We start from the raw sequence: 18,780 nt of genomic DNA on the forward strand, positions 1-18,780 counted from the left end.
TTTTATATTTTTAGAAAAGTTTTAAAAATGAGTCACAATGGGACATACACTACTTTGTGCTTATTTTCTTGCCAATATTTTCAATTCTTGATCTCAGAGTCAGTGTTCAGCTATTAAAAACATGGGCATTCTCAGACATCTAGCCTTCATGCTAATGCCAATAGTCACGATAATGCTAATACTAGCCAACACATAAAAGGCTTATTCTGCGTCAGGCGCTGTCCTAATCGCTTTACAAATATCACCTCATTTGATGCCCACAACAGCGCTCTGAAGTGGGAGCTATTATTTGATCCATTTATAGGGCAGGAAACTGAGGCATAGAGAGGTTAGGGACTTCCCCAAGGTCACAAAGCTAGTTAAGTGGTGGGGCTGGGATTCAAATCCAGGCAGCTTGGATCCGGAACCTATGCTGTCAACCTACAACACCAGCAGCAATCGTTTTGGGTGCTTAGGGGTAACCATCCACCGTATTCCAGGTTTGGAGGGAAAAGCATGATACGCTGTTGAACTTAAAAAAAAAGGGGGGGGTAGTTGAATAATGAGAATGTTGTGGTTTCATTTTTGTTATCAATATTATGTGTGTGTGTGTGAGAGAGAGAGAGAGAGAGAGAGAGAGACAGCCAGCCAGCCAGAGAGACAGAGACACATAAAGACAGAGAGATGGGGAGAGAGAGACATTAGATTTGAATGGTAATAAGACAAGGAGATCTGGAAGAAATCACATAATTACACGAGTTATTTTGAGCGAGTGAGAGTTGTGTAGGTAATTTCACTTTTTACTTTACATACCTTTATTGTTTTAATTCGTTACAAGGATGCGATTGAACACACATACTGAAGAACTAATTAAGCTTTTAACTATACTAACAGAGTATTTGAGAGAATCCTGAGAGAAAAGATCAGAATCTTCTCTGTTCTTGAGCTTAATGCAGTGACTTTCATGTAATAGGTATTCAATAAGTGTTGTTTGCCATGTTGTGTCACTGGGCAGTGTGTCATTTTTACCACACCCCTCGATTCTCTCAGACCCTGGGCTCATTATAAACTCTGTCAGGATTTCACTATTTAGGACATTTCATTGTTCTTTAGCACAGGGGTTGCCCAGTTTTTTCTCTCAAGGGCAAGAAGAGACGTATTGCTGCGTCTGTCATGTGAGAGCTGAGCTCCAATCAAATTTTATTTACAGAAGCAGGCGGCAGGTGACATTTGGCCCCAGGTTCACAGTTTGGGGATGCCGGCTCTAGCCAGTCACAAGTGTCCCTGGCCCTGAAAAACAGCTGATTTACTTTGTCCTGAGGATACTTTTCTCCCGCAGTTCTGAGGGCTTTGCACACTTGTGAAGGTGTGATTGATGTATTATAAATTTACTTTGGGATTTTTCGGGTGTTGATGTGATTCCTTTGATGTTTAAACCTGTCAGGTCGCCTCATTCTTGCCGTTTGACAGATTAGGATTGTCTTATTCCACTGTCCCACTGGATGACACTTGGGGTCCCCATACACTGCGTCTTGTCATGCTTTTTACAGAACACCCAGTTTTTGTTCGTTTGCTTAGTGGAATCCCTAGTGAAGATGAGAGAGAGGGGACTCTTCCTTAGGACAGGGCAACAGAGCCGTGGGCTGCACGGCAACCCCCCGCCCCCAGACCACTCTGTTGCTTTTCTGCATCTCAGACATGGGGAGACGGTGGAGATCTCAAGCCTGTCGTGTGACGCCTTCGTGCTTCTTTCCACCCCTCGCAGAAGGAAATCATCCGCCCAAGTGTGAAGGCTCTTTCAGACCTTCCACCCGTTGCCTCCCCTCCTCCACAAACATAGTCCATTTGGACATGGTTATAACTCCTATTGAGAATCCTCCGTCCTTAGGAACTGGGCCAACCAGTTTTTTCTTCATTATGGTTCCTCTCTGGGCAAACTCAATAGTCCATTTCCTTCTAAGCCAACCCTGATCTTGTGCCCTGAGGCATAGATGGTGCAGGGTTTTCCTTTTTCCCCACTTCAGTAAGAGTGCCCTGCTCTCCAAGAGTACCCTCCTCAAGGGAAAAGGGAAGCAGCTTTTATTTCCTATTTCAAATTCTTGGCCTCTGTGTTCCTGTTCACAGTTCCACCCAAGGAACTTACACAATCAGGACGATCGGCCACCCGATGCTTGCTCAACAGATAGCCAATGGGCAAAATTTTCTAAGTATGAATAGTTTGCAAGCTAAATAGTTAAAGCCTCCAGATTTGTAGCTTCCTTCCCCTCTAATCCATGCAACTGATACCTAAATTCTCTTTGGAGAAGGGAAAGGGTAAATCTGTAAATGGTTCTGTAACCCGAACCATAAATTTGTTCTGAAAAATATGTACCTTGCAAAAAATTAGATCATATTATATTCATAACCTTAAAAACCAATACTTAACTGCTTACCTTTAACCTCTATCCTGCAGACATGGGATAGATAAGAAATAAAGGGCCCGTTTTTTTCCTTTTTGCATGCTTGTAAACATGCAAGTATCTAATAACATTTATGTGAAAACTCATACGTGTTTCATTTGCATAAAGGACTGAACGTGTGAGTCTCCCCAAATTCCTATGTTGAAATCTTAACCCCACTCTGATGGTATCTAGAGGTGGGGGCCTTTGGGAGGTGATTGGGTCAGGAGAATGGAGCCCTCACGAATGGGATTAGTGCCCTTATAAGAAGAGGCCGGAGAACAAGCTAGCTACATTTTGCCACTCACCTGACCATGCCGGCATCCTGATCTCAGACTTTCGGCCTCCAGAGCTGTGGGAAAATAAGGTTTTGTTGTTGATAAGCCACCCAGTTTATGGTATTTTGCTATCGTGGTCCACACTGAGAGACATAGCAAACCTTGTCTTTCCTGGACAACTTTGCCTTACTCAGAAGAAGAGACAGGGTGGACTTCCAGAAGGAAGCCCCCAGAGCTAAGGCCATTTTTAGTGTGATAGATCAGAATGGGTTATCTCATGTCCAACACCTAGTGGCCGAGAGGGAAAAAGGAAACTCCTTGAGAAAAGAGAATTCTGTCCGTGGTGTTGCAAACTTGAAATCACGAAATTACTCAGAGTCTGTAATTTAAACTTTATTTCATATCTATTGTTAAATTACACAAAATCAGCAAATGGTCTGTAAAGCTACACCATTGGACAGATGTTTACAGTTGAAATCATAGGATTTATATGATAATGACAAAAATGTGTATTTATCACATCCCTTATATACAATAATCGGTATAGACAGAGAAAATGCACTTAATCTTCACAAGCCATGCACACCACGACAATATAACACAAAATGTTTTTTTCTGTAACAAGCTTTTCCACTGGCTCTGGCTTCGTCCTGCTTTTCAGCAGTACCTATCAGTTTTAAGAGCAAACACTGTGAATCGAAACTAAACAAAATTGAAATAACCACAGTGATCTACAGGATCTTTATTTTAAAAACACAACGTACACAAAAGAGTTTCACTCAAAAACACGTGGATTTCAAGGCGTGTCTGGGTTTTAAACAAATTCCTTTCAGTTTTTCAGTTCTCCAAATTCCCAGGACTGCAACACTGTTGGACAAAAGAAACTTTAGATACAGTGATACAAGCTCAGCGTCAAGCACATTTATTTTCAAACCCAAATACTCAGCTTCTTGTCCGGCTCGTGGCCATAGTATTACAGATGAAACTAGATCATGCAGATAAGCAGCAGATTGTACAAGATGTGACTTTATCATCGCACTTCTAAGCATGTCGCTCCTGAAAACATAAATGCCACTTCCAAGTGTCTTGCTAGATTCACAGCAGGGGGTGAGGGTTAAGTCCTTACAAAAGCATAGCAAAACCCATAAAATGGAAACTTCCCAGAATCCTGATGCTTGCCAGCACAGCGGGGGACGTGCTCCTTCTTGCTCTGCTCGATTCATAACCGATACCTTAAAAGTATTTGTGCAGAGACTTAACAATATGAAATCACTCTCCTCAATGCATATGCTCCTGCTACTTAACCTCACTGCAGAGCACTCTTGCTGTTTGTTCTTTCTAAAAACAGAACCTAGTAGGGGGTTAGCCAAAGCATCGAGGTACAGCTTTTGGTGTTACTGAATAACTGGCTATCCTAATGCTTATTCTACCATTTCCCCCCTCTTGTAATTGTCTACAATCTGTCAACACGCACACACAAAAAGAACAAACGGGCTAGAAGTAGCCAGCCCAACTGGAAACGGTACAAAAAAATTGTACAAAAAGTCAGCAACAATTCACTCACATTCCCGTTCACTTCTATCTGATCGAGAATAACTTCAGCAATATTTTTAGACACGTTATCCTGTTCAAGAGTTTCTTGATAAGGACCTCACTACACAGACATTGATAAGACAATTCTATAGAAAGAAAGTCCTGACTCTAATCCAGGATTATGTATCACAAGAAACTCAGCAACACGCCGTTTATATGATGAAGAAGGATTCTATAAATGGGTTGTTTTGGAATGAGCACAACTCGGAGAAGCCTTAAAATGAATGAGAAGCAGAGCCAAAAGGATTCCAGAATTGTTGAAATTACAGTGCCCAGAAAGTGTCTGAAAATTAGATCTTTACACTGGTATTCCATTTGGGAGAAAAGGGTTTTTGTTTACTATGAGATACACCCTGTTTAAAACCTTTAGACAGTAGAAGGTAGAAAAAGTTGAAAATTCTAAACATCTCTTAAATAACAAGATACGAATCCTGTTCTACTTGAAAAGCCAATATTTTTACATAAAACTACCCATGTTTCAGACAGAAAAATCTTCGTTTCTATTGTTTGGTAAGATTTACCATCAGTTCTTATTCCATTTAAATAGATTCCTTGGTAAAATCAGAAGAAACTAAAAGGTTTCGTGGTTAATTGTAGTTTTTTTTTTTTTCTGTTTATATTCATGCCTACCCCTGGAAACAAATGTCTGCCTCCAAGATTGAGCTTTAACAGTGTATCACGAATAATTTGGAGTCCGTTTCTTAGCCACAAGTTGAATGGCCACATTTTATGTTTTCATTTTGTCTCTGACTAATTTAAGCACTTCTTGAAATATAGAAACAGCAATTTCTGGCAAGTCTGGTTTGGTTTTTGGATTTTATAAATACTCCAACAAACCAAAAAGAGACAATTTAATTACATACCGAGAGTTGTTTTACCCACGCACAGTATAACATTTAATTGAAAGGCAACTGTAAAGGCAACATCTTAACTTTTCCTTTAACTTCCAAACTTAAGGAAGCGAGATGTGTTTGGAAACTCTCACGTTTTAAGATCTGCCATACTCCTACTGGCGCTTTGGGACAAGTGCGCAAAGGCCGTTGGGAGCCACTTAACGCCATTTCTCTACGCTGCCTATGTAGTCGTTGGTGCCATTGCTGGTGTTGCCATCGCTCTGCTCTTGGCCTGCGCTCTGCTTCTGGCTTTCACGGTTCTCCTTGTGGCTCGAATTCTGACTCGAATTCTGGGTCAGGTTCTGAATCAGATTCTGAGTCACATTCTGATTGGCATTCAGATTTGGGTTCTGACTCGGATTCTGACTCTGACCCTGACTCTGGAAATGGGTCTGAAGGAACCTCCCCTTCAGAAATTTGCGTTGTTCCTGACGCTTCTGCCTAGCTTCCTGATGCTCCTTCTGCCTCATAAACTGATACCTTTGCAAAAAGAGATCTTTGGCGTAGCTGTACAATTCCATATCCAGAAAATTTAGTCCCTCAATCCGCTTTTGGATTTCCTCATTGATCTCAACACTAGAGGCCCTGGTGGTATTGTATTGGGTAAATGGCGAAATAAAGTTCATGTTGAAGGTTTTCTCAAACAGATACTGGGTCTTTCGCTGAAACTCAGTGAGGCCGAAGAACGCCATGTGCTTCAGATTCGATTTGGCACTTTCCAGGAGGACCTTGTTCCTCTGCTTCTCGGGCATGACAGACAGGTTGTAGCAGCCTACTAGGGTCAGGTCGGAGAGCATGCGCACTTGGCGGTTGTTGGCTAGATTATAGGGACAGTCCATGAACTCTTTTAGGGGGCAGCCAGACCAGTCATCGCCAGTGTAGCAGCTGGGCAGCTCTTCTGAGGTTGGGGGCCTTCCATCACAGACATGCAGGGATGCTTTCCATGTGGCCCCTCTCTGGACATGCCTCCACTCGCTCAAGTACCGGGACACTGGGTCTCGGAGGATGGTGATGTAGTGGAAGTTTCTACAGACAAAGCACAGAGAACAATAGTGAGAGATGCGGGTGACATAGGTGGAGTCAGGGAGATGCATGGCGGACGTGATGTTCACCGGTCAGTAAGGAAGGCAGAAAGGGAATGATGGTGATCTGGCAGCATTTGTCCCGTGCACTGTGCTGTAGACCACTGTCTGAGCCCTACGAGCCTGGCCGGGAAGCTAATTCTTTTGCCCGATTTGCTGGTACTGCAGCTAAAACAAGTAGGAAAAGTTTAGGCCTAGGACATCATCCCTGTCATTCTTCACTCCCTCTGCCCGCTCCCCCTGCTTGGCTTGCCCCAATCAATGACAGGATCTTCCCAGAGACCTCATTTGCTAAGTAGGCAACCATTTTATTTCATACCCCCCACCCTTAAACCTGCATCAACTGATCACAAAATGGACACCAGTGGAAGCAAGTGATTTTTTTAATGTTTTATTTATTTTTCAGAGAGACAGAGAGACAGAGAGAGAGCACACAAGCAGGGGAGGAGCAAAGAGAGAGGGAGACACAGAATCCGAAGCAGGCTCCAGGCTCCAAGCTGTCAGCAGAGAGCCCGACGCGGGACTTGAACCCACGAACCACGAGATCATAACCTGAGCTGAAGGTGGACTCTTAACCGACAAAGCCACTCAGGTGCCCCACAGGTGATTTTATCGAAGCGATAATGGAGTTGATAAGTGAGCTGAAATTCTAATCTTTCTTACTAAATATACGAAAGCATTCCCCCAATATGCAGTCTAAACAGGATACCTTATTAAACAATAAAACCGCATTGAAAGGGTGCCACTATGATGCTTTGATTTTGGCTGTTGTCCTAACATCATGGCTCCTTCCTTACGGAAGTGGAATGTACAGGGAGGCAGAGCAGCCCAGGGCCTCCAGAAATAAACATTGCGGTTAGTCACCGACTGAAATAGACACGGTAGCTGCCAGTGGCATATATGCAGGCTACTACCTCGGTTTCAGCCGTTGCTGAAAACTTGCCCCACCCCTTGCTGCCAGCCCTCACCTCTTCCTCTGTGGCACCATGGGACATCCACCCTCAGCTAGCACGTCCACACCTAACCTTTGTTAAAACGCTTTTGATACGGAATGGTGATTCCTTGTTTGTATTTCTGCTTAAACTATGTTTTCCAGAACGGGGGCTCCGGGCTGCTCTTCTACAACTTCCAGGGAATTGGAGGGAGAGAGCTGGGGACTGGGAAGGCCATGCCTTATCGTGGCCAAAATCTCTGGGTGATCTAAGCGCCTTGCAAGTATCACAGAAAGTGTCTTTTAAATTATTTTATATATTTTTCTGGAATAAATAAGCATGGGGGCACAGGAGAAGCATCTGGGAGTGAAAATGGAAAGAGGCCTCGACTTCCTTCACCTACCTCATTGCTCTTCCTAGGACCTGACTTTGCTAGCACCACTAAAATTCATGTCTGTGAAGTCCCACTGCTTTACGGCCAGCAGCTTTTGTTGTCCCGCAGCCTTTACTAAGAAAGGTGACTCTTCCCACGGGCTTTCTCCTTCCGCCCTTTGTTCTGGCGTTCATTCACTCCTTCATCCAATACATATTTACTGAGCCTCTATGCTACGCTGGAGGCAACAGCTTAGCGGCAGTCTCATTATTTGGAAAAAACAGAAGCTTATGAAGTCCAGTGACACATTTGGATTAATCTTTGAACCAGCTTTACCAGGCACACATTACAATGGGGGCTGCTGGGTATTTCAGACCCCCATAACAGAGTCACCTTCATGCTTAGCTGACAGTCCTCCTGCCCTGACTTTTTGTACTGGTTTAAGCCTACAGTGACATCTTCTGGTAAATCCGGGAGTGAACCCCCCGCCCCCCCCCCCCCATGCAAGTCTGAGGCTCTTCGTCCTAAAAACACTTTCAGAACAGATAGATCCCAACCACCGGGGTTAATGTCACAACCACGGTTTTGGAAGCAGCATCCTCACATAGGAAGAGAGAGGAGGCGCCACAGAAAGGCAGACACAGACATCCAGAGTCTCTCCCTTTACGGATGTGTGTCTCCTCGTGCCCACATGAGATGAGGGCAGTCCAATGTGGGAAGCCTCAGTCTCTACACTGCAGGGATCGTCGTAGCCACAGAGAAATCAGATGAGCCCACATGCACCACACACACACACACACACACACATGTGCACACACTGCCCTGGTGGTAACAGCTGTCGATGCTCAGAAGACAATAGCTCGGGAGATTCAGTGGTTTCCCAGCAGCCAGCTTCTTCCAGGGAAAACAGGCCTGGGCTTCCAGACCGCGTCCCCTGGAGACACTCGGGGCTGCTTGAGAGCACGATCCCAGGGCTGAAAAGGCTGATCTGCTGAAGGGCTGGTCTCCGGGAATGGCCGGCAGCCTCCCTAGTGTGTTGGAGGTGGGAAGGCAGGTGAGGATAACACCTGGGAGCTTTGGTTGGGCAAAGAATCCAGGAGGCTCATTACTCTGAGTGGAGAGCTGTCGGGGAAATACAGAGAAACAGTCTCCCCACCTAGGGCACCTGAGGATGTGACAGCCCAAGCCACGGGGAACGTGACTGGGGAGGCCAAGAGGCACAGAAACACGAGTGGCGGTCTTCTGCCGGTCACTTCAGTTCCAGCACCTCGCGTGGGCCTGGCGCTGGGACAGGCACCAGGGAGGCCGACAGCGCCGAGACCTGGCACGTCAATATCATGTGTCGTTAATGGCTGGAGCGAGCAGAGGGCCAGAAAAACAAGAATTAGATGAGGCAAGAAGAGAGGAGTGGCGTGTGGACGCACAAAGATGAGCAGGAGCACAAACTAGCCTGTTGTGTGCGGAGGAAGTGCCCCGAGACCCCCTGGCTGGGAATTCAGCGGGGAATGGCAGGGCTTGGGATATGGACAGGTAGCCACCCACCTGGCTGCGGAAGCCCTCGGGTCCCCCGAGAAAGGATTTAGACTTCTGGAGATGCCAGAGAGGGCTTTAAAGGGGTTTAAGCAGGGGAACGACACGACGAGATCCGTGTTTTAGAAAGCTCGCCAGGCACAGAGTGTGGAGATGGAATTAGGGAAGCTAGCTGAGGTCACTGCACAGAACAAGACAAAAGGAGGAGGACACACTAGGGGCATTTTTAGGGGGTAGAGTTAGCAAACCACGGTGTCAAAATGAACGCAGGGGAGAGGAAAGAGGAGGGTTAAGGACATCCCTGGGTTTTTGACGGCCGGCCTCACGTGCCCTGGGGCATCCAACAAGAGAGCTGAGTGGACAGTTACAGTGCTCCGACGGTGATGTGGCCTTAACATAAAGATGTGGCAGTGCCACCAAAAAGTACTAGTTTCAAACCGTGACAGCCTACTTAGGGATCGATTTTTAATTCCACACGTGTGGCTTCAACGCCTCGAAGACAGCACTTAAATACCCCCGAGGTACCTCGAGGTTTCTCTTCTTTATGCTAAATATGGTTTTCATCTACTCTGGACACTGCCTCAAGTTGCCCCCGTGTCCGCTTGTTTCTTCTGAATATGTTCCACTTGATCGGAATGCGCCCTCCAGGCACAGTCTGACGAGTGACACATCGGGACAGTCTGTCACCTCCCTCATTCTCCACACCACGTCTTCTAATGTCGCCTCACCGCCGACACACAGTCAACTGAACTCTTTCATTTGTTGTTACACATACACCATTTTGAGATCCAATCTGCTTTATCCTGGACCTTGATCCTGGCCTTTACTTGTGGCCCTGTTTAATTTCTTCTTGTTCGAGTGGGTCTAAGCCTGTCAAAACACATCTGGATTCTGATCATACCCCCAATATCTTCACCCTATCTCCTTATTCCTTCTGGCAATGCCTGTATGCAGACATGGGTCAAAACAGGACAAGATGCAGGCGACAGCAGATCTGTGGTAGCTGCTGGAAATCTCCCTTCACGTGGACGTTAACTGGAAGGGTGCCGCTGAAGGGACCAATTTAATTTTAAATGACTGAGCCATTTAAAATGGCTCAGCCCCAGGAAAATCACACTCAACCTGTTTCGGTTAGTGGTAATGGGACAGAAATATCTTGCGACGAAATGTGTCACTTAATTAAGACGAACAGGTATCACATCTTTAAATTGGAGTCAGGACGTCCCATCGGTTACCCAGGTGAATTTAAATAACCACTCTTTGGTACGTCCGCGTGCCCGTGATGCCGTACAGAACAGGCAGAACAACATGAAAGGTTTGCCACCCTCTATGAGTCTAGGCCAGCTCTTTGCTGTCATTGCTAAGCAGCGGTGGAAACAACAGCGACCGACAAAGCGTGAAACCTGGGGGCCACCCCAGACTCTCCTGTCTTGCTCACCACCATCATGGGAACATTCCCCAAGTCCTGCTGATTCTAGCTCGTAGGAACATTCAAGTCATCCTTTCTACCACTGCCTGGGCTCAGGCCCTTATCATTTCTCTACTGGGCCACTGCAGCAGGGTCCTGGCCCACCTCCCTGCCTCTGGTCTCACGCCTAGCCCACCCCCCACCCATATGGCACACATCTGACCTGTCATTCCCTAAGACCTCTTAATCCCTGACGCCTAACACGTCAGATCCAAGCTCCTCCCACACAGCCTCGTGGGGGCTGGCAGCCACCTTTCTTTCTCTCCAGCCCTATTTCTATCAAGCTCCCTCTACACAAGCCTTTCTCAACCATCAGTGATTTTGCATCCCCCCCACCGAGTCTGGCACATTTGGCAATCTCTGGAGACACTCTGGTTGTTGCAGCTTTTGGGGGGGGCATGTGCTACTGGCATCTAGTGGATTGAGTCTAGGGATCCTGCTACACCTCCTACAGTGCAGACAAAAAGTTACCCAGTTCCCAATGTCGGTAGCTGAAAAATCCTGCTCTTTTCTGTATGCTCCAGGTACGGAAAAGTAGTTTCGTTTTCCAAATCGGTCCCAGGCAATGACCCGACAGGCCCCTTTCCTTTGGGGACGGAAGGCCCACTCTTTTGAATGGCCTGTGTATTTTTTTTAAGTTTATTTATTTACTTTTGAGAGGGAGAGAGTGAGAGAGAGAGACAGCACATGGAAGTGGGGGAGGGGCGGAGAAAGAGGGAGAGGGAGAGAATCCAAAGCAGGCTCTGCACCGTCAGCACAGAGCCCGATGCAGGGCTCGAACCCACAAACTGCCAGATCATGACCTGAGCTGAAGTTGGGACGCTTAACCCACTGAGTCACCCAGGTGCCCCTGGCCTGTGTGTTGTTTAAGTTACCCGGAAAACGCCTTCGAAACTCAACTGTAGGGGCGCCTGGGTGGCTTGGTCGGTTAAGTGTCCGACTTCGGCTCAGGTCATGAACTCGCAGTCTGTGAGTTCGAGCCCCGCGTCGGGCTCTGTGCTGACAGCTCGGAGCCTGGAGCCTGTTTTCAGATTCTGTGTCTCCCTCTCTCTCTGCCCCTCCCCTGTTCATGCTCTGTCTCTCTCTGTCTCAAAAATAAATAAACGTTAAAAAAATTAAAAAAAAAAAAAACTCAACTGTAAGCTTGCTTCCTCCGTGAAACCTTCCTCAACCTTCCTAGGCAGAGTGAACTGCCCCGGTATTCCTCTGTTCAAGCTGTGCCCGCTGTAGCATTTATCCCTACGTGCTGGGATCGTCCAGTGATTTGTCTGCTTCCCCCGCTGCACTGTGAGCTCTGGGAGAGCAGGGGTTGGGGATCATTCATCAGTGTAAGCTCCTCTGGGTCCGGCACAATGTTTAACATAAAAGAAGTGTTTAATAAAGGATTGTCGAATGGATGCAGCAGAAGCAGCTTAGGATGAGCTAATAGGAAAGGCATCTTTTTCTTTGATAAGGAAAAGCCACTAGATGTCAGTATTAAATAACAGATATACCACTTTGTACCTGTGATGGAACATGTTAAGGCCATCCAGTTACATTTAGCCGTTGTCCCTGACTTTGTGTGCCGCAGACCAATGTTACAGAAAGCTGGAAAGTTAAAGGATGTTAAAAGTAAGTAAGTGGATAGAAACGGGTACCATTTTTTCATTTTTATTTGAACAGATTATCCTGCAATAAGGGCCTGATTCTAAGTCACAGAATCCTAGACTTGGCCAGAGCAAGAAGAAACCTTTGAGATGGCAAATCATCTCAGTCACACACTTCACTTTAGAGGTGGGGAAATCGAGGCCCTGAGAGCAGCACGGATTTGCCCACAAGACACAAGTTGCTGACAGGCCGTGGGAATCAGTCAGTTTCCCCGATGGCACGATAAACCAGGCCCGGGATGACCCTCACGAGGAGGAGATGTTTGCTGCTGAGAGAGGGCACTTCTTATACCAACTGCACAGCCAGGAGCTGGGGGGCGCTTGGGCCTGCTGCTTACACATCAACACCCATCTAGACCATGAATCGGATATTGTTATTCTCATGGTGAGGATGAAGAAACTAAGAGAGAGGTGATTTGCCCCGGTGTCACGCAGCAAGTCAATCAGGGGTGCTCAGACCGAGCCCATTTCTCTCCAGAACCTGGGGTCTTCACATCCTACTGCTGGGACCCAAACCCAGGGCTTCCGCTTCTGTCAACAAACTGACGTTGTGGCTCCAGAACCAGCAGCATCAGCACCACTTAGGATCTTGTGAGAAATGCACATTCTTGAGCCCTGAATGCAGAAACTCAGGGGCTGGGACCTGGCAGTCTCGGTCTTTTTTTTTTTTTTTTTTAAGTTTATTTATTTATTTTGAGAGAGAGACAGAGAGAGACAGAGAGAGACAGTGAGCAAGCGGGGGAGGGGCAGAGAGAGAGAGGGAGAGGGAGAGAGAGAATCCCAAGCAGGCTCGGCACTCTTAGTGCCGAGCCTGACACGGGGCTTGAACCCACAAACTGTGAGATCATTGTCTGGGCCAAATCCAAGAGTCAGACACTTAACCGACTGAGTCACCCAGGGGTCCCATGGCAGTGTGTGTCTTAAGAAGCCCTCCAGGAAATTCTGGGGCACAAGCACGCCTGAGTCCGTGATCCACTGTCTTAGGCATGTGTCTTCAGAGATTTCAAGTCAGAGATCCCAGGGGCTGCCCAGAGTATGGGCAAGCCAAGTGGGTGCCCAAGAGCAAGCCTGAGACCCTCGCTGCACTCTGTGGACAAGCCTAAAGGATGCCCATTTCTGTCCTGGGAAATCCCAGGGAACTCTGCCTGAGCAAAGCTATGAGGCTCATGCCGTGAACATCTGTTTCCCTTTTAGGCCTCTGGTTCATGAACGAGGGTCTTCTTGCACCACTCAATGGAAAAATAAATATCAAATCTATTTCTCTTATGGAAGAAGGCCAACAAAACTGTACAAGTTAAGGTCACAGGAGTGATCAATAAAAAGTTAATTTAAGAAAGGAAACAAATTCTTAGCCCAAATCAATAGGAGTGGACGTTTTATTATACCTGTAGCTTAATTTCATACTTGTTTTTTTTTTTTTTTAAGTTCAGCCTTTGCACATCATGTTCCCGGAGTAATGACGAGTGGTAGCACAATGTGAGCCGTGGTTGGTGGCCCTCAGTACACTGTGCAAACAGTAGGAGTTATATATGACAATGAGTCATCAACGTTGAAGGTCTGATCTCCTTCCTCGGTTAATGATGCTGAAACCAACCGCATGGATCCTCCTACTGCATGTAAATGGCTCGGTCGAAGCGAGGGGAATGGCGTTCAGACAAAACAACATTAATATGTGAGCACAGAGTAAATCAAAGTGGAGTTAATTGAATCAAAGGCACATAAGCCTCTGACGGGATTGGATCCCTCAAGACCTGGACTTGCCATTTTAACTGCTTTTCTTGGGTGACTCATGCTGGCAGTCCCCAAAGAGGAGTTCCATAAACGCTGTGATCAGCAGTGGCCGTGAAAAAAGTGGGATTTCAAGAGGGGAGTACTTTGAACTATGTGGACACTCGTTTAAATGTGTCGTTTCTGGTACGTTTGTCGAGACCCTCCTGTGGCTCAGTCGTCATGATTTTATCTGATTTTCTTCCCGACACTAGGGAGACCTAAGTGATCTGGACACTGAACGTCTGCCTTTGCCCTTCAAATTGAAGCTGTGGGCTCATGACAAGGCCAGACCCTCCTGGACAACCCGTGGCAGGGAGGGAGCAAGACCCCCTTAGGAGCCCACTGATGGCTAAGACGACCACGTCTTCCACTGCTTCTTTGAATGGGTTGAGTAGAGTCCTCAGCACCTGCTGGGTGTAATACCAACTTGGAAGAAATTGAAGGTCTCACCCACCAATCTACTCAGTTCGCTTGCACAGGATTTCTTGTTTATTCTTCACACACCACCCAAAGGAGCAGGTCTATGTATGTAAAGGAATAGCTTACTTAACACCTCTATTAAATGATCTCTTTCCTTTGGCTAACTGAAGCCTCTTTTTAACGTGTCTTCCTTGTGTTTAGTATTATTTTTTTTTTTTTGGTAAATCTCTGTTTTTTTCCCGCTCCCATGTTTCCTGCCTTCCAGAAGGGTCAGCCTGGTGAGGGGAGCTGGCCCGGTTTAGCCGAGCAGGACCTTCTGCCCTGTGGCCCCAGGCTAGGGCCAGGTCTTCATCCACGAGTGTCTGTTGTGAGGGCACGCTCGCCCGAGCACAAATGGGACTTTTATTAAACAGAAGGATGTTTTGCTAAGCCGTTCTTCTCCTCTTCCTTTCACAAAGCAGCAAGACGATGTTTTCTGCTTTGTTGAAAAGGAAGAAAAGACGATTTCTAATGTCTGTAAATTCAAACCCAACGTGAAATTCTTCGCGCGGTAAGTCCTGGTGATATTTACTTCTTTTTAAGAGAAATCTAGCTCTCTTCCTTCCCAAAGCCCAGTAGGCTCCCAAGTACATAAATCTAAGGACTTCTGCAAATAGTGAGAAAAATGAGTTCTTTAACAAGATGTGAAATTCCGGGTTTTATGACCCGTGGTTACCAGCCTTCACCCAGCGTCCACTCAATTGCGCGGCGGCATGAGAAGTTCTGCAGCTTACACTGCGCCCTGAAATGTTTTGCATTCTGAAGTTATTTTGTGAGTCTCGGCTCATTAATACTCAGTGTGTTGCTGAGGTGCCAAGAAGTTTCAGAGAAAAACTCGTTCGGCGTGTCACGCCCCGTGAAGGGTTGTGTGCTGCCCACGACACGTGGAGACCGGTTCTGCCCCTGATTAACAAGCTCACGCGTCCTGCCTTCCCTGCCCGCCTGCTACTTCTCAGCTCCCTGAGTGTTTCTAAGTGGCATCCCTGTGTCAACTGTCATGGCTTGAGGGCCGCCATCCCAGGCAGCCGGCAAGAGGGGTCAGCTCTCTTCCTTCCTTCAGAAGGGTGGGCAGAGGTGAGCCAGGGCAAGCGTCAACCCCTGGACGACAGGAGGAGGCTGGGGAAATGTCTAAATGCGCCACTGAGACCGGCATGGTTACTGTCGTGCACCTCAGATGAGCACCTTCGGTATCTCTTGTCCTCAGGCTCTATTGTTCCTGACCTGCTTTTTTTGCTGGGAAGCACGTCCACTACAGAGCACAGGTCCGAGGTCTCAACCAGGAAGTCATAAAAATGGTACCATCATGAGGCGTCTGGGTGGCTCAGTCGGTTGAGCGTCTGACCTCAGCTCAGGTCATGATCTCACGGCTCGTGAGTTCGAGCCCCGTGTCAGGCTCTGTGCTGACGGCTCGGAGCCTGGAGCCTGCTTCGGATTCTGTGTCTCCCTCTCTCTCTCTCTCTCTCCCCCTCTGCTGCTCATGCTCTGTCTCTGTCTCAAAAATAAACCAACATTAAAAAAAATATAAGAAAACATGGTACCATCATGACATTCAATTCAGGAACAGGCACGCACAAGTTGGCGATACGGTGTTCTTTTAGCCCTGGAGGTGGGGAGCTTGGCCTTGCATTGCAAGGCATATGCTTACTTGAGCCACAGTGAGTGTACCATCTCTGGGCGACTGAGAAGTTGCCACAAGGGAAGCTGTGAGAGCAGTAGCAAGGAAGCCATATGTATATGGGCTTCTGCTCTCAAAGAACTTAACATGTAGTTGGGGAGACAGAAGCACCATTCAGTGCGGGGGGCGGGGGGGGAGAAGGGCAGAACACAGCGAGGCGCTAATTGTGTCATACAGAGCCTAGGTGCAAAATGAGTCAGAGAGGACAGTTTATCGTATGTGATAGTCATCAAGGAAGGCTTTGTGTAGGAGGAGGCGGAGGAGGAGAAAGCTGACTGAGCCCTAAGGGAGCGAAAGAATTTAAGCAGGTGTGATGTGTGGAGGACTGGAGACATTCCGACACGAGCAAGCAGCACAGCAGAGGGGATACTAATAAGTGCTCTGACTCAAAGGGGGCCCGCAGTGTGCCAGGCCCTACGCTAGATGATTTCTCGCGGCACCCCACCACACGGGTGCCAACGCCTTCCTTCACCGTGGGCACAGTTTGTGAAATGATGAAGAGGGTCCGTCCATTGTAGCCACCTGTGACTGCTGAGCCTCTTGAAACGTGGCTAGCCCAAACGAAGTAGCACTTTTAGTGTTTTCAAGCAGACTAAAGATTACCAGGACTGAGGGCAAGAGAAAATATCCCAGTAATGAATTGGCATTTATAGTGATTGCATTGTGGAAACGATCTATTTTTGATACATTGGGTCAATTAGGATATATATTACATTTAATTTCACTGTATCTTCTCACTTTCAACGTGGCTACTAGAAGGTTTAACATGACAAATGGGACTGACATTGTATTTCTGCTGGACAGTGTTATTCTATCCACAGCCAGACTGTCTGGGTTCAAATTCAAATTCAAATTCAAATTCAAATTCCAGCTCTGCAATTAGTAGCTGTGTGGGCCTGGGCATATAACTTAACCTCTCTGTGCTCCCCTATTTCTCATGCATAGCCTGAGGGAAAACTGTAGGGTCTGAATGAAGATGAAAACGAGGATGTCTAGGTAGCTATCTAGCTAGCGATCAAGTTGTTACTATTATTATCGTTGTTGCTGTTAGTATACAGGTAAGGGTATTCAGCTAAAAGATGTTATTTAACTATACAGAAATCACAGAGCTAGTTAGTGACTGGCAGGTCTGCGTGACTCCTGAGCCCAAACTCTTTTTTTTTTTTTTTTTTTTTTTTAGAGAGAGAGAGAGAATGGGAGAGAGAGAGAGAGAGGGAGAGATCATGTGGGGGTGGGGGCAGGGGAAGAGAGAAAAGAGGGAATCCCAGCCAGGCTTCACACCCAGCACAGAGCCCAATGTGGGGCTTGATCTCACAACCATGAGATCATGACCCGAACTGAAATCAAGAGACAGACGCGTAACCGACTGAGCCATCCAGGCATCCCCTGAGCCCAAACTCTTGCCCACTGCCCTGGTTGATGCCCTCTTTGGTCTCTGCATCCTGCCTGCCAGCGCGGTCCGAGTGTCCCGCCTGTGGGCTCTCCCTGGCTTTGACAACCTCACTCGGGCCCGGGCACTGAGCTCAGCCTCCAGAGGCACAGGCAAGGGCACAACTGACCCGGCCAGAGCAGGAAGCGTAGAGTAGGAGGTAGTCGAATATGCCAGGATGGGAAAGGAGGTGCTGATTTCGTGGGGTCTGTGGGCCCAAGACTGCGCCTTAGGGAGGGAGCTGGGCGCATGAGAAGTGGGGGCCGGGGCTGCAGCTGGTGACCTTTCTACCGCCAGCTCCCTCGCCATTCCCAGATTGTGAGAAATCCAGACACACGTTGCATCGTTTCTTTAGGGGCCTCCACGAGGACAAGGAGTCAAGTAACGGGGCTTTTTCACCGGGTAGACGGTCACTAAACATCATTTAGGGTCATTTTGAGCAGGCTGTAACCGGCTGCACTCGTTCGCCTGCGCCTGCCGTACACGTGCTGTCTGGGAGGCAGGCACCTCGAGTGTGCTTTGGAGAGATCGTTAGAGGAAAACTAGTCAAGATAAATGGCTGCTCTCAGCATTGTGCTATTTTCCAGAACAGCACAGGGGGAAAGTTTCCCCCTAAATGAAAGCTGCCCTTCTTGAGCCCCGGGTTGATTTTAATGAGCTCTAATATTGTTTTAAGGTGCCGAGAGAGATGAAGTACAAACCCTCGCTTTTGGGGGGCGGGGGGAGCAAATCTCCTTAACCATTTCAACTGTAAAGAATCGGAGTCATTCAGAATTTCCAGGACTGGCAGGGACGTGCCTCCCTTCCCCTGGGAGAGTTTTTTTCTGCAGGTACTCAGGCTGCAAAAGGCACAATTATTGTGGAAATAAGTGTTCTCTACAGTACCAGGCATGGCCTTGTTTCTTTATAATGATAACATTGGGAATGGAAAAATAACTCACCAACCCCCACCCCCCAACCTCTCTACCTGACAAAGAATCTGATGTGACTTTGGAGTGGCTCCAGGAAGGGGTAACGAAGACACCAAGATCCTGCCTGAGTAGAAGGAGTTATTTTGAAGGAAACAGTTTGTTAGGTTGGTGCCTGTCATGGGTTTGTTTTCCGTGGTGGCGGCAAGAGACTTTGGACCGCTAGCTGTATTTCCGCTTTCAGGCAAAAAGAGAATGTACCCTGGGGGGCCAGGGGACCAAGTGCCCTCCACACCGCTCCCCAGCTCCTGCAGGTTACAAGTGATT

At 47.3% G+C, this 18,780-nt stretch overlaps 1 protein-coding gene across 2 annotated transcripts in view; it reads right to left on the reverse strand.

The window, feature by feature from the left end:
• Positions 1–5,339: 5,339 nt before the first annotated feature.
• The window catches only part of HS6ST2 (heparan sulfate 6-O-sulfotransferase 2), a 291,392-nt gene continuing 277,951 nt past the window's right edge, over positions 5,340–18,780 (reverse strand). For both annotated transcript variants that reach the window (XM_047082140.1, XM_047082139.1), the window contains one exon: positions 5,340–6,207. In XM_047082140.1, the coding sequence (XP_046938096.1) occupies positions 5,340–6,207 (868 nt within the window). The remainder of the gene's footprint in view (positions 6,208–18,780) is intronic.

The sequence above is a fragment of the Lynx rufus genome, unplaced genomic scaffold (genome assembly GCF_022079265.1).
Source record: "Lynx rufus isolate CCGP_SWC_20201006 ecotype Redwood Valley unplaced genomic scaffold, mLynRuf1.p SCAF_19, whole genome shotgun sequence".
NCBI lineage: Eukaryota > Metazoa > Chordata > Mammalia > Carnivora > Felidae > Lynx > Lynx rufus.